This window comes from Pelmatolapia mariae, linkage group LG23 (assembly GCF_036321145.2).
Source record: "Pelmatolapia mariae isolate MD_Pm_ZW linkage group LG23, Pm_UMD_F_2, whole genome shotgun sequence".
NCBI lineage: Eukaryota > Metazoa > Chordata > Actinopteri > Cichliformes > Cichlidae > Pelmatolapia > Pelmatolapia mariae.
This window is the reverse complement of record NC_086246.1, coordinates 31,468,929-31,483,325: the sequence shown is the minus strand read 5'-3', so window position 1 is coordinate 31,483,325 and position 14,397 is coordinate 31,468,929. Positions and strand designations below refer to the sequence as shown.

The following is a 14,397-nucleotide window of genomic DNA, read 5'->3' as shown; positions in this document are numbered from 1 at the left end:
CTTGTGCCGTCTTTTAACTCTTTATAGAATCATGTGAATAAAATGTCAAAAAACAAATAGTTTTATAAGGATTGGATGTTTATATGAACATAAAAATGCACACCAGTAAAATGACCTGGGACCAGAACGACATCTTAGTTTATTTCAGGCCAGATATAAATGAACTCCATTTAACAGACTGTTAAAAACATGATACAATTTCTGTGAGGTTTGTGCTGCTGTTGTGAGTCACTAGTGTGTATATATGTGTGTGCGGACATGTGTGTGTGTGTGTGTGTGTGTGTCAGTAGTGCAGTCAGTGTCATGGCAGTCAGCATCATGTCAGCGTCTCTTCTACTGTTCTGCCTTCTTCAATGTTTCCTTCAGATCTTCAGTCAAGGAAAAGGTAAGAGAGTGACCTTTGACCTTTTGCTGTGTTATTGTTGTTCCTTAGTTGATTGACAAAAACATTCAAGTGGTATAAAAATACTCCAAGTAGGCACAGAATTTAACTACATTTTTACTGTCAGTACAGTTATGATATCTATTATGTATCCAATGTTACAGGTGTTACTAATACACAATAATTACCTCTAATTGTGTCCCAATGACAGCTTGCTACAATATTATTATAACTTTGGTTACTTAATGGTTAAAGATATAAAATATAAGTACTACCTTAAACAATATAAAAGAATCTATTAATATTGTGACTTTTACAATTATAACAATAACATTTATTCTTCAGCACAGTCTGAACTCTCTTAGGCAACTTTCTTGTCCTTCCTTTAAGTAGTCTTCCGGAATAGTTCTCCAGTTTTCTTTAAGGACATTCAAAGCTCTTCTTTGGATGTTTCTGCCTTTTGTTCTTATCTCTGTTGACATGATCCCACACTGCTTCAATAATGTTGAGGTCCGGGCTCTGGGGAGGCCAAACCCTGACTGATTCTGGTACACTGTTTATATTCAGATGCATCTCTCAGATTTGGTGTCAGGCTTTTGTTAGAAGTTTTTCCTATTTCTTACGGACATGACCTGACAATTTTCTTATTTTTTGTTCTCCCCTGAAACTCTATTAGATATTAGCTGAAGTGTACAGGTAATAGCCTTTGGAAATCACATTTTCATCAACTTTTATGCTCATCAAACTGTTTTACCCTCAGCTAAAGAAACTGAGACTGTCAGGGCTCTGTGTGCGGGCAGGCAAGGATGAGGACCTAAATGCAGGACTCGTGGAGACAAAATGGCAAACGCAAAAACCTCAGCTTTATTGCTGGCATGAAACAGAAACATAAACCAAACCATGAAAGCTATAACTGGACCACGCAGGCAAATCTGAGGGTACGGCACGACAGAGAGCAAAGGAAAACACAGGGCCTATATACACAGAGGAGTAATCAGGGAACAGGAAACAGGAGGGAGACACAGCTGGGAGCAATCAGGGCCAACGAGACAGGGGGAAGCAAAACTAGACTCACTGCACATAAGACATGGACCTTCAAAGTAAAACAGGAAACAAGAGACAAATCACCAAGATGCAAACTTGACACTGAACAACACCTATAATAATAATCAAAACAGCACAACTAAAGAATCAGAACATAAATCATAATACAGAAGAATACCAACACATAAGAAACTGAAAATGCTGGGTCAAAATGACCCAGAACCGTGACAGAGACAGCTACTGAGTTTTTTTGACACTGTAAAGATACAGTAGGTTCTTGGCTAGTAGATGCAAAACTGGTTCATTGCCTGAGTTAGGTGGCTTTTTATTCAAAGAAACATTTTTGATTGACCTTCAGAAAGCCAGGAAAACAACTGCTAAAGGCCAATTGAAGACTTTTCCAAGACTTAGTACTGTAGACAAAAATGGTCAAAGTAACTATGACATCCATAATCATCACATAGTTTCTAAATTATTTATTTTTTCCCTGTTAATGTCACTGTTTTTTGTTTCAGCAACAGACACCTTATTATTTATCACATGGTAACCTAACATATCGGAGCCCCCAGCCTTTTCAGTGCTCTTGTGTTTTCAGTGTTTCGTTCAGCTCCTGAGGCTCACGCCGTGTTCCTGCGCCCTAAACGGGCCAACTCGTTCATTTTAGAGGAGATCCTACAGGGCAACTTGGAGCGGGAGTGCTACGAGGAGCAGTGCAACTTTGAAGAGGCTCGCGAGTACTTTGAAGACACCCCAAGGACGGTTGGTTTAATTAAAAGAGGGAGCTTTTGCGCTCATTTCTACACCTGTTTTTTTACTTTTAGATTCCAGTATACACAGACTAAAACAATGTGTTTTAGGTTCTGATTCTTTAGGGTTCTGGCTCATTAAAAGACCACCTAACCATTTTTGATTTGCATTTTTTTTATGTTTGTGTTACATTTGATGTTCTCTATTTCTTTTTAATTGCCCCTTGGGATGCACCCAGAGCTGCAGTCTTAATCCTGAGCCTGTTTATGTCATATTTGAAAATTTGAGCATGTTTAATGATCGTCTTTAAACATACATAGAAAAAAGAGAAAAAACAAAACAAAAAGAGCATTGCTTAATTCCTCTCGGATTCTAACTTTTTTGTTTGTGTGCAGATCACTTTCTGGGCTGTTTACTCTAGTGAGTATCTACTTTAAGCTAAACTACATGTGATTAATTAATGAAAAAAAAAATTAAAAAAACATTTACTTTCCTAGAAACTAGAAACTGCAGTTTGATAATTAAAATGTGTTTAGAATGTATTTTAATTATTTTTTTGTTGATTTACTGTCATCAAATTTATTATTTTAAATGTAAATATTTGATTTAATAGTTTCACAGCAAAAATATAAACATTTATTAGTTTACTAAACACTAGCAGTTTCTGTTTTTGGTCTTTGGAGGTGGAAACCACTGCTTGCGGGGTCCCTGTCTGAATGGAGGGAACTGCACTCACAGTGTGCGGGGGTTTACCTGCTCCTGCAATGCCCCTTACTACGGTCCACTCTGTGAATTGAAAGTACAGGATGAGGCATTACAGACAATAACGTCATCCACAGCACAGCAAACCAAAACAGCAGGTCTGACCACACCTCCATAAAAGGACGGGAGATCAAAACTCATGGTGCATTAATGGGAATTAAGAAATATCAGACCATCACGTATAAAAGATGGTTCTTTGTTTTCCAAATCTGTCTTAGAGATATCTAAGTGTCCGACTGAGAGTCCGACTGCTTGTCATCAGCTGTGCACAGTAACCTACGAGTCCTTCCGATGCTCCTGCATGTCTGGATTCAAGCTGCACAGCGACGGACGGAGCTGTCTGCCAGAAGGTTGGATGCTCCGAAAAACCACTAGACTTTATGAGACCAGTTCAAACTGGTGAGATGAAGTTTTATTGTTGTCTTTGTCTCCACAGTCGAGTTTCCCTGTGGAAGACTTCCTGAGGAAACTCTTTCCATGTGTCACCATGGTAACTGTCCCTGGCAGGTAAGATCTTCTGGTACAGTAAGGTGTCAGTCTAAATAAATCCAGAATAATAAATAAAGTGTCTGTTTTCTGCCACCAGGTGTCTCTGCTGAACAGCACACTGCAGAAGTTGTGCAGTGGTGTGGTGCTGGGTCAGCGGTCCATCCTTACCTCTGCCCGCTGCCTCTATCAGGACTCAGAACCAAAACCCTCCAACCTTTATGTGCTTGCTGGTAGGAAAATGCTATCACAATTATTGTTATCACACCATGATAACACTGTAATAACTACTACTAAATTAAAATATAGAAAGGGCGATGTATAGACATCAATTTCTCATCCATTCAGAATAAAAATCTAAAAAAGTGACATCATTTCATTTTAAATTTTACTGTTTTTAAATTTGCTTCCATTACTCAGAGTTTGCAAAAGAGCAGACATCCTGTACTTAAGTAGAAGTACAAACACTAGTGTTGAAAAATACTCATGTAAAAGTAGAAGTACTGATTCAACTTCTTTAATCAAGTAAAAGTGAAAAAGGGGCGGCTCTGAAATGTACTCTAAGAAAAAAAGTAAAAGTAGCTCTTTGGAGGACGTTCTTTTGTGCAAAGCTAACTGAACCATGTGCTTTAATAAAGTATTAATAAAATATTGTCAGTAGGGCAAGAAAAACTTTATTATAGTCTAAATTTTAATTCTAATAAATGTATTCAGCCTGAATTGCTTAAGTACAACATCAGCAGAGGAAAATGTAAAAATACATATTTCTATTTTCTGTTGCATATATTACAGAGGGTGACTTTGGCTTTAAAAGGAAAGTATGGTCAGGGGTTAAACTCAGATTAACCAGGTGAGGAAAATCAGTTGTAATTGGCTCAGTGTGGGGAAAAGAATCGCACTTTAACTCCTGACACATCAGTTTGATGTTAAAATTGTAGGGAGTAAAAGTAAAAGTAAAAAATTGTCAGAAAAACGTATTTGACATATTTGAACTGTATATATATTTCAGGCTGCAAACAGGATGTGCTCACAGACAATTTGCCCAATTTTTAAACAAAACAAAAATAAAAACATGGATTAAATTCTATCAAATGTTCAAATCACTGAGGACAATATTAAACCCAAACCAAAAAGTGGAAAAACTAGCCCTTACACACATTAAACCCTGAATAAGCAATTGTATGGGCTCAAAATGTGGTCATAAATATTTTGTACTTGTAAATCAGTTTTGTACTTGTAAATCAGGATTTGTATGTGTAAAAAGAATTTGTGTGTGCGTAAAAAAGATTTGTGTGTGGACTTAGCCAAAAAAAACCCCTGCAAGTTACAAGTACGAATTTTGACCCTATTTTTCTTCCTTTCATCTGATTGGTCAATGTCATGTCAATCACAAATGTAATAATCCAATCAGAGAACAGATGGGTTTGGCTGTCGGAGGGGCGCTTTTTTTGAACTGCAGGTCCTTGAAGGGAATAAATGCCCTTTTACATGCCAACCCAGCGTTTTCCTTCATCACCACGAAGGAAAACAGTCTGTGGTCGTCCGAGTTTGGTGATTTTTGTGTCACAGGTCTACGTGCTTAATACAGGGACTTCCACAGCCTTTTCAACAGCGCTGCGGACCGCGGGGGCGGGCAGTGTTTTGGAAATGACAGTCTTCATTACAAAGCTTTCTTTGTTATGAATTAGCATACATGTTTTTATTGAACATTTGAAGAACTAGCAAAAAAAAACAGAAACTCTTGTAGAGGACATAAAGTCAGAGATAGAAACAACAAGGAGCAGGTGCATCTAGTACAGGTAGAGCTGCTGCAAAAACCCACAGAGCCCAGCAGCCAGCGCAACAAATTCTGGATCCTTTGCTTTTAGTTAGCATTAGCAGCACATCCTGCGTCTGATTTGAAAGGACTTTTATGCTGCGCACTGTGACTCACAGCAATAGTCCCGGGTCAGCCCTGACTTTGTGTTTAGTAATGGGATTTCCGGCTCTTTTTAGAGAACCGGCTCTTTCAGCTCGGCTCACTAAAAAGAGCCGGCTCTTTCGGCTCCAAACCGGCTCTTCGGGTTGTTTTGTTGCTTTAATTAATTTATTATTAACAATAATATAAAATTATGCACAAAAGGAATTACTAATGTAAAAAAAAGTGGTTTTATTTATATATGTTTATATATAAATATATACGGTTGCCCCTAGAGACAAAGCACGTACAAATTCCAAAGCACATTTCTAGCTTTAACTGAACTTCCAAAACAGAGCTACCTAGATCACTTAAATTACACAGTTGAAAGCATATGTGTATTGTTTGTGTATTTATACACAAGCACTCATATATATTCAAATAATTTAAAAAAAAATGTTCATTTACCTGTTACTACCACACACTAAATCCGGTCGTTGGTACTTGCTGGCTTGTGTAGCCACTAGGTAACAAAAGCTCAACACTGCACCTAGCATCCTGGAGCACTTCTGTTGTGTTTTGTACATGTTTTGGAGATTTTACGTGCTTTTGAGTTTTTACGTGTTTTGGAGTTTGTACGTGCTTTATCTCTAGGGGCCACCGTAAATATACTTTTATTTATTCACTCCACATAAAATGTAATAAATAAATCATATAATACAAAAACCAACTAGTCACAGTTCAACTTTTAACTATTTAAATTTTCAGCTTTTTCCTTTTAAACAAATTTAAAATGAAACAACACAAAACACTGCCAACCACAACACAATAAAATATATTACAATATGAAAACAAAAAGAAGATGCATATTCTCTGTCATATGGGCCTGCATGAATAAACTTTCTGAATCCTTTATCATCCACAACTGAAAATAGTTGTGGATGATTACTATACCTTTCTAATGTGACGTTGTTGTCCCTGGCTCCCTTTCTCTGTCTCTCCCTCCCGCTCTGTTCCTGTGCTACTGCAAGTGTAACCACCGCCCCTCCCCCCTCTGCCCAGTGCAAAGCACAAGGCTCGCATGCGGAGTGAAGCGGAAAAAAAGTGCGAGAGAGAGGGTGAGAGAAGGAAAAAAAAAAAAACCCACGGCTCGCGATAAGGAGCCGGCTCGCGTCGTTCACGTCAAAGATCCGGCTCTAAGAGCCATTTCGTTCGCAACTGACACATCACTATTTGTGTTAAACTAATCCTAAAGTAATGATGGTATTTCTAACCACTGACATACCACAACTTTATCCTTTCAACAGCTGCTGAAAGTTAGCGACCTAGCTGCTATCGGATATTTATATAGAGATCCTCCAGCTTCAAACTGTATTACCCTTCAAGGACCTGCAGTCCAAAAAAGCGCCCCTCCGACAGCCAAACCCATCTGTTCTCTGATTGGATTGTTACATTTGTGATTGACATGACATTGACCAATCAGATGAAAGGAAGAAAAATAGGGTCAAAATTCGTACTTGTAACTTGCAGGGGTTTTTTTTGGCTAAGTCCACACACAAATCTTTTTTACGCACACACAAATTCTTTTTACACATACAAATCTTTTTTACACACACACAAATCTTTTTTACACACACACAAATCTTTTTACACATACAAATCTTTTTTACGCACACACAAATTCTTTTTACACATACAAATCTTTTTTACACACACACAAATCTTTTTTACGCACACACAAATTCTTTTTACACATACAAATCTTTTTTACACACACACAAATCTTTTTTACACACACACAAATTCTTTTTACACATACAAATCCTGATTTACAAGTACAAAACTGATTTACAAGTACAAAATATTTATGACCACATTTTGAGCCCATACAATTGACATACTGACAAATTAATGCAGAGTATGGACAGGTTTTGCACCTGTGTTTCACTCTAGAAACTATATTTCAGATCAGATGAAGACAAATTGATTCAAAAGGTTTCAAAAGCCAAAGCTGTCCATCAGAAATTGATGGTTGACTACCAGCTATCCCAGCTACCATAGGGCGAAAGGCAGGGTACACTCTGAAAGGGTCGCCAGTCTGTCGCAGGGTTAACACAGTGAGCCACACAAGCATTCACACTAACATTCACACCTTTGGGCAATTTTGAATAATCAATTAACCTAACCCCACTAGCTGCATGTCTTTGGACTGTGGGAGGAACCCGGAGCACCTGGAGAGACCCCACACAAACTCCACACAGAAGGGCCCGGCCAGTCGAACTCGGGACTTTTTTGCTGGGATGCAAAAGTGCTAACCATCATGCCACCTGCATTCATTCATATAAAAATCTTTGGCTGTGGCTGTACTTTGAGAGGTTTATCCGTTAATAATTCATTTTTTGAGCTGCAGAGCGCTGTGTGCACACTGCTGAGTAAAAGGCACTGGTGCGCTCTACACTTTTCATTTACATCATGCAGTTCTTTCTCTATCCATTAAAATTAAGTTATTGCAAAATTATTATTTTCTTGATAAGTGAGCAAAGTTACAAAGTTACAAATTCAACAGGGGACCAAATATTTATTTCCCACAGTGTGGATCAATTCATTTCTTAACTAATTTCCTTTGTCTCACAGAGAAACAGAGGACGCTCTTCCCAGTCAAAGCGATGTACCTTCACAATGGTTATCATAAAGATCACCATGAAAATGACCTCGTCCTCATCGAGCTAGCTGACTCCATAACCTTTAGCCCCAGCCTCATCCACCTCTGTTTGCCCACCAAAGACTTCAGCGAGAATGTCCTGATGCATTCTGGGAGGACTGGGATTACAGAGAGTTGGGAGATCAGCAAGAACCAGAAACTGGTCTATATGACGCTAGACGATTGTCGCCGTGAGCTGAACATCCCGCATCCACTAAGCAACAAAATGTTCTGCATGAGGAAGCAAAATGAACCATTAAAGTACCGAAATGAAACACAAGAGAGCCCAGGAGCTCAGAGACACCCTAATGTACACCTTGAGATTCCAAAGAGAGGCCACAGGCATCAAAACAGACCTTTAGGGAACCAGATTGGAGTCCAGGGAAGGCTTCATGGGCGCACGGTGAATAGGCTCCAGAATCAAACCCAAAACACTAACCACAGGCTGCTGAATAAAACAGCAAGCTACAATCACACTTCAAAAGCTCTGAATTTTGAGTCCTCGCATGGGGTCAGCAGGTCAAATTCGGAGCCCAGGAACAGGCCATGTGGCGGGCTGATGCCAGGGTCGCCTGTAGCCACAGTAGAGCAAGGCACAGTGTTCCTGACCGGGCTGCTAATCTCATCACCCTCTGAGTGCGAGGCCAGCGGCGGTGGTTTGGTGTTCAGCAAACTGTCTCGTTACCTGAGCTGGATCCGAATGAGGCTGGAGGTGATCGAGAAGTTAGCCATGACTCCCCAAGTTAGACAATATCCAGAAGCTCGCTAACAGATCGCCACCATATTTAAAACTCTAAAACCGACCCACCTGTTCTTGGTCACTTGTAATGTTTTTTGTTTTCTTCTTTAGGTACGGCAGCTCCCTAAAGAAACTTTCCTCCCTGAAAACTTTGAACATAAAACAGTTTTGCTATGAGTCTCTTGTCCTACATTCAGTTTTTTTTTCCAAATGGTCACAACAAAAGCACAAAATTGAAACTTTCTGCTGCTGCACTTCACAAACATTAAGTCATGAATAATATTTGTATTTGAAATGTGTAAATTAAAATGCTTTTGAAAAAACAAATTCCAGTCTCTTAATCTCGCGGTGATAAAAGTTCAGTTCTGCTTAAAATAAAACCTTTGACACCCACAATTCATAGCAACAAATGTAATAACCAGATACAAGCTCTACAAACCAACATCTGGTTTATTCGACATGTTTTTAAAGTACAAAATAAAGAAAATATGAATTGAGTGAGTAAAGTTTCCAGGAAAGCAGCCCTGTAGGATGTCTCATAGACTATGAGACAGAGGACAGAGGAGGGAAGGGATTCTGTTTGCTGACCACGAGCTTCTGGTGCTGGTGGGAGATGTAGCCTTTGATGTGACCCTGGAACACGACAGGAAACACAGAAGAAGAGCTCAGCGTTTATTTGCCAGTTCACCTGAATCTAAGTGGCTCTTTATGTTCCAGTTTCCTCACCATGTAAATGAGGTTGGCCAGGATACATTGTACCTCGTCGATGTCGACATCCTCCACCTTCATCATCCTCAGAGCCACCAGGAAGGCATCCAGAGGCAGCTGGTGAGTCCTCAGCAGCAGGTACCTGCAGACAGAAATCAGTCAGGGTATGGTTCATGTTTGCAGAGATTATAGAGAACATTATTTGCTATTAGCCATTTTGTGATTGAGATTACAGAATAAAACTATAAAATCTGAATAATCCACAAACAAGGCAAAACTCCTAAACGAGGTGCTAAGTTTGAGGTTTGCTCTCAAAAATGAAGGGACCAATCTTCATAAACAAAAAAACATCAAAATAAGTAATACGTCAAACGAATTTGATTACATTTCAGTTTGTGTGTGTGTGTTGGTAAAACAGCTACTGAACCACTCACACTTTCTTGAAGAGGTTCCTGTAGGTGATGATCTTCAGCTTCTCCAGGATGAGGAAGATCCCGCAGCGGATGAAGAAGGTCTCGTGTTTGGACAAAGCCTCATTCAGCAACAGTAAGTTCCCTTCACTGACACAAACATTTACCTGTGAGCCCACATGACGTGATGTCACTTCCTGTGATAATGCCCCTGCCCCTCTCCTTACCTCACAGCTTTGGTAACATCAGAAAACTGCATGAGGTCATACTTCCTAAGGAGTTGATGAGTTGGCATGTGACCCTGAAACACCAGCAACAACCAGTTACCCTGGGAACCATTACACTGCTCCCATGATGCAACAGTCCTGACAGTCCTGAGTGTAAACTGGTCTGGACTTTCTAATCAGGATCTAAACTGGTGTAAACCCATTTTACCAAATCCAAAAAGGTTCTAAAGTTTCTTACCAGCAACATCTTGACAGGCAGCAGGTAAATGAGGATCATCCTCTTGTTCTTCTGGCTGGATCGATGACAGTGATCAAAGGCATATGACAAGAACTCCTCGGCTACAGAAACAAAAAATGATTTTAACTGTAGCCCAAACCTGAATCATTTAACAATTTCAAATAATGTTTAAGTCGACACTGCGCCATATCTGTAGCAGTGTTACCCAGTTTGAAGTCACTGTCGAACATGGCTTTGCGGCCCACGTAGTATTTGTAGGTGACCTTCTGAGCTGGACTGTAGTCATTCTTCAGGTTGGAACTATCAATGGCTCTAATCAGAGGTTTGCACAGGTGCAGCTTATTGATCTGCAACACATAAACCTGCAGCTATAACCAATCACCAAATCTCCATCGGTGATTCATAAACTGAGTGTTTCAGTCACTAATTATTGAGTTTAGACCTTGAAATAAATCTTGAAGAGCTGGTTGCTCAGAAACATCATCCCCCACTTCTTTGAGTCCTCAATACCTGCACGACTACCAACATTGAAAATGTCAATATTAACAAAGACGTCCATTAAACATGAAATATAATAGTGCATAAAATGGGAAATCTAATAAACGCATACACAGAGGAAGCGTATATTTACTGACTTGTCACTGGCACAAACTCTGAAGCAGCTCATCAGCTGCTCTGCTGCTTTCTCCAACATCTCGCTAGGCTGACCTTTACCCTTCTTCTGTAGCTGCTGCTCTGCCTGGACACAATAAAATTAAAACCCACTTTCAATAGCTTTCAATCACACCTGAAGGTTTTCACCTGTAATTTCCTGGTCCTGTCTCTATACAAATTTCTTTACGTTAGCTGTTTTATTTGCATTTTTAAAGGAAAGTGGTTACATTTTTTATTTTCTTACTATAAATATAAATATAATACTGAGTACTCCTCATTTCTTTATATATTTTGCTGGGAAACCAGTGCAAGCGTACATGGAAATATAGCATATAAGGCAATCACAGGGTTGTTACAAATCTAACAAGGTTGAAAGTCAATATTTGCAAAATCTAAAGAAATGAGTTGAGGCTCAAGACTTTTGTGCAGGACTGTAAATAAACACACATATATGGATGAATTTGACTACTGAACAGATCAAAGAAAAGCCAGGTTGAAATGTTAGTTACGTTGTTGGCGAATATCCGGAGGTCCAGAGTGACAGCAAACATCACGGGCAGAGCCCTGAAACAGAGGGCAGTGATGGTGCGTTCAAAGGCAGCACATTAGAATCAGCTTCAGTCTGCTACTTTGAAACTGAACTCACCAGTTCTCCTCTTTGTGGGACTGAAAGGCCTTCAAGAAGGACGTGAGGAGTCAAGGAGCTGATCAGACTGATTAGTGATTATTTACTGAAGGTGAGATTGTGTGATTAAGAGACCAAAAAGTCACTTTATGAAGGATATTGAACAACGAGCGTCTGGAACTTGTAGGCTTCAACAAAGTCATGGTTGGCTACAGCGTAGGTACACCTGAAACACACACACAGCCATTTTCTTTCACCTTTATGTCCTCACAACACCACTAAAGCATCACCGTCTGATCCGTCGATCCCACCTGAGGTGAGCTGCGACCATCTCATCGTACGGTGGCTCCAGAACCTGCTGACACTTATCCTCTGGACTCGCCAGCTGTAACACACACACACACACACACACACACACACACACACACACACAGGTGAGGCTGTGTCCTAGCAACATTCAGAGTTTATGCGAGGCAGCAGTGGCTGACCTGGAGACGGGGGTTGGCAACGTGCGGGTGTTTGAAGGACAGCAGCTCAGCACAGAAGGAGCCCTCGCGGTTGTCGATGGCCTCGTAAACCTTCAGGAGGAAAATGAGACAGATTCCAACCAAATTACATAAAAAATGTACATTTCAGACACAGTTAAAGGTCAGAGGTTACCTGCTGCAGGTACTGGTTGATGGTGATGTGAGCCATGAAGGCCTGCTGACCCAGCAGCTGTCTGAACCTGAAGAGAAAAACCAGTTTAACTTCACTTCAGTTTTCACTGTTATTCATGTTATGAAACAAACACACGTGATGATCTCAAAGCTCCAGCACAAATGAAACATTATTGCTGCACAGTTTGGCTGCTTGAAGGGTCAACTTCAACTTCAGCACAGTAAGAGTCACCACAGCAGATCATCGTCCTTTGTCGCACCAGCCCTCTGCATCCTCCTTCACTACATCCAAGACTCTCCTCTGAGGTCTTCCTCTTCTTCATATTCAACAATCTTTCCTAATATATTCCCATCATGATTGACCTCTGGCGCTCCTGGTAGCCTTTCCACTTACTCACTTGTACACACATTTTATCAAACTCCCTTCTCTCAGATCTCTCCCTTTACCTGGACTAATCTGTTATGGAAATCTCATTCCTTATTATCTTTATGATGTTTGCTGATCAAGATTTTTACTCCTAGTGCCTGGGACCAGCACTAGGAGTAAAGTGACTTGAATTACTTTGTTTGCATTAATTTAAATCAGGAATAATTCAGTTTTATTTTTTTCTGTGGAATCGTTTGATAAATAAACACAAGAATTATTATTTTTTATTTTTATAAATAATTGTTTGATTTATTGATTTTATAACACGTGTTTTAAGTTCAGGTGGGTCTAAATAAGTTTAAATATAGAGCGCATAAGATTATTCAATTAAATTTTCAATTCAAGTCAATTTTATTTATATAGCACCAAATCACACCAACAGTCGCCTTGATTTGTGACCATTATATGGTCACTATTTTCTTTTAGTTCATATTAGCTTATGATAACTCCTCTTTACAACCTGCATCCACAAACACTTTTAAATTTAATATCGGAGGCGGATTTTTATATTAAAAAAAAAGAAATAATGAAGACACAGAAACAGAAAGTCTACGATCTTATTTTATTAAGCTCTTAATAAAATAAATAAAAGCGGATTTCTCGCCGGGTTTCTCTGTGAAACTGACTCCAACCAGGCAGCAGCTCTCTTTTCGCTTTAATTCCTTTGTTTCCGGTTAAAATCCAACGTTTAATCGCAGCTTCCGGTTGATAACAGAGAACAAGTAACAACACAAACATAAAAACGAACAACAGACAACTACCTACCTTCAAAACAAAGATTTAATCTGAAAATAAGTCCCAAATCCACTATTTGCGTCCATTCAACTGATGCACACCAGAACAACGTCCGGGTCTTTGGGGGGTCATACTTCCGCTACATTTCCACAATAAAAGGCTATGATTCAAAATAAAAGCATTACACTATACCAGCTATCACGACGTATGGTCAAAAAAACAACCAAATATATGTTTTTACATATATTTTGACATGCATTTTACAAACATTTTGACATGAACCTTCTTCTTTATGAAATTGATAAAATAAATGTTTAAAAGTGGGCTCAAGAACCAACACCTGGTCTGTAGATCAATATATTATCAAGTCTCAGTGACGACTTCCTCTTTTTCTACTTTTAAAAAACTGACATAAAATGACACTCTCTCTTAAGTCTTTATTGACACACAGCTGAATCACAACCTCTCTCTTTCTGCAGCAGAAAACAAACAAAAAGCAACAATGAGAGCAGAACAATTATTTGGTGTTTTTGCTGACTGTATGTTTTAATTTAATTAATTTAATCTTGAAATTATCTTTTACTTCTGCTTAGCAGCAACAGATCCGGAGAAACAACAATGAGAAAGCAACATCATCAACAACAAAGACATGAATATTTTACCTCTGACTCCAGAGGGCACCATAACACCACAGAGTTTGCAAGACTTAACATTGATTTGATTTCTTTTAACACTTTGATTCAGCAAATGATATAATGTTGATTTACATGTGACTTGATGAGCAAGTGACAGCCACTAAAAGTCCCTGCTAGAGACCTTTAATATCTGCAAGAAAAGGAAGCCAAATTTACTGTCAGGTAAAGGGGAATAATTTTAATTTCATTCTCTATATTATATACTGCAACTCTTCAAAAGTCCTAAATAATGCTCCGGCTCTTTAAGGCCCTCCTCCATAT

The 14,397-nt window shown here is 39.2% G+C and overlaps 2 protein-coding genes across 2 annotated transcripts; one reads left to right on the top strand and one right to left on the bottom strand.

The window, feature by feature from the left end:
• Window positions 1-303: 303 nt before the first annotated feature.
• Window positions 304-8,933, top strand: prozb (protein Z, vitamin K-dependent plasma glycoprotein b). Its single transcript, XM_063466534.1, has 8 exons — window positions 304-385; window positions 2,022-2,185; window positions 2,569-2,593; window positions 2,857-3,033; window positions 3,154-3,285; window positions 3,372-3,442; window positions 3,522-3,654; window positions 7,953-8,933. The coding sequence occupies exons 1-8, from the start codon at window positions 304-306 to the stop codon at window positions 8,786-8,788; spliced, it is 1,620 nt and encodes a 539-aa protein (XP_063322604.1). The 3' UTR covers window positions 8,789-8,933.
• A 257-nt stretch (window positions 8,934-9,190) lies between these two features.
• Window positions 9,191-13,566, bottom strand: pcid2 (PCI domain containing 2). Its single transcript, XM_063466542.1, has 15 exons — window positions 13,472-13,566; window positions 12,281-12,347; window positions 12,109-12,198; window positions 11,932-12,005; window positions 11,781-11,846; window positions 11,642-11,683; window positions 11,505-11,559; window positions 10,977-11,080; window positions 10,784-10,859; window positions 10,547-10,688; window positions 10,342-10,442; window positions 10,104-10,177; window positions 9,901-10,026; window positions 9,485-9,608; window positions 9,191-9,391 (listed from the first exon to the last, which is right to left on the bottom strand). Exons 2-15 carry the CDS (start codon window positions 12,314-12,316, stop codon window positions 9,302-9,304), a joined length of 1,200 nt encoding a protein of 399 aa, XP_063322612.1. The 5' UTR covers window positions 12,317-12,347; window positions 13,472-13,566; the 3' UTR covers window positions 9,191-9,301.
• Window positions 13,567-14,397: the final 831 nt, after the last annotated feature.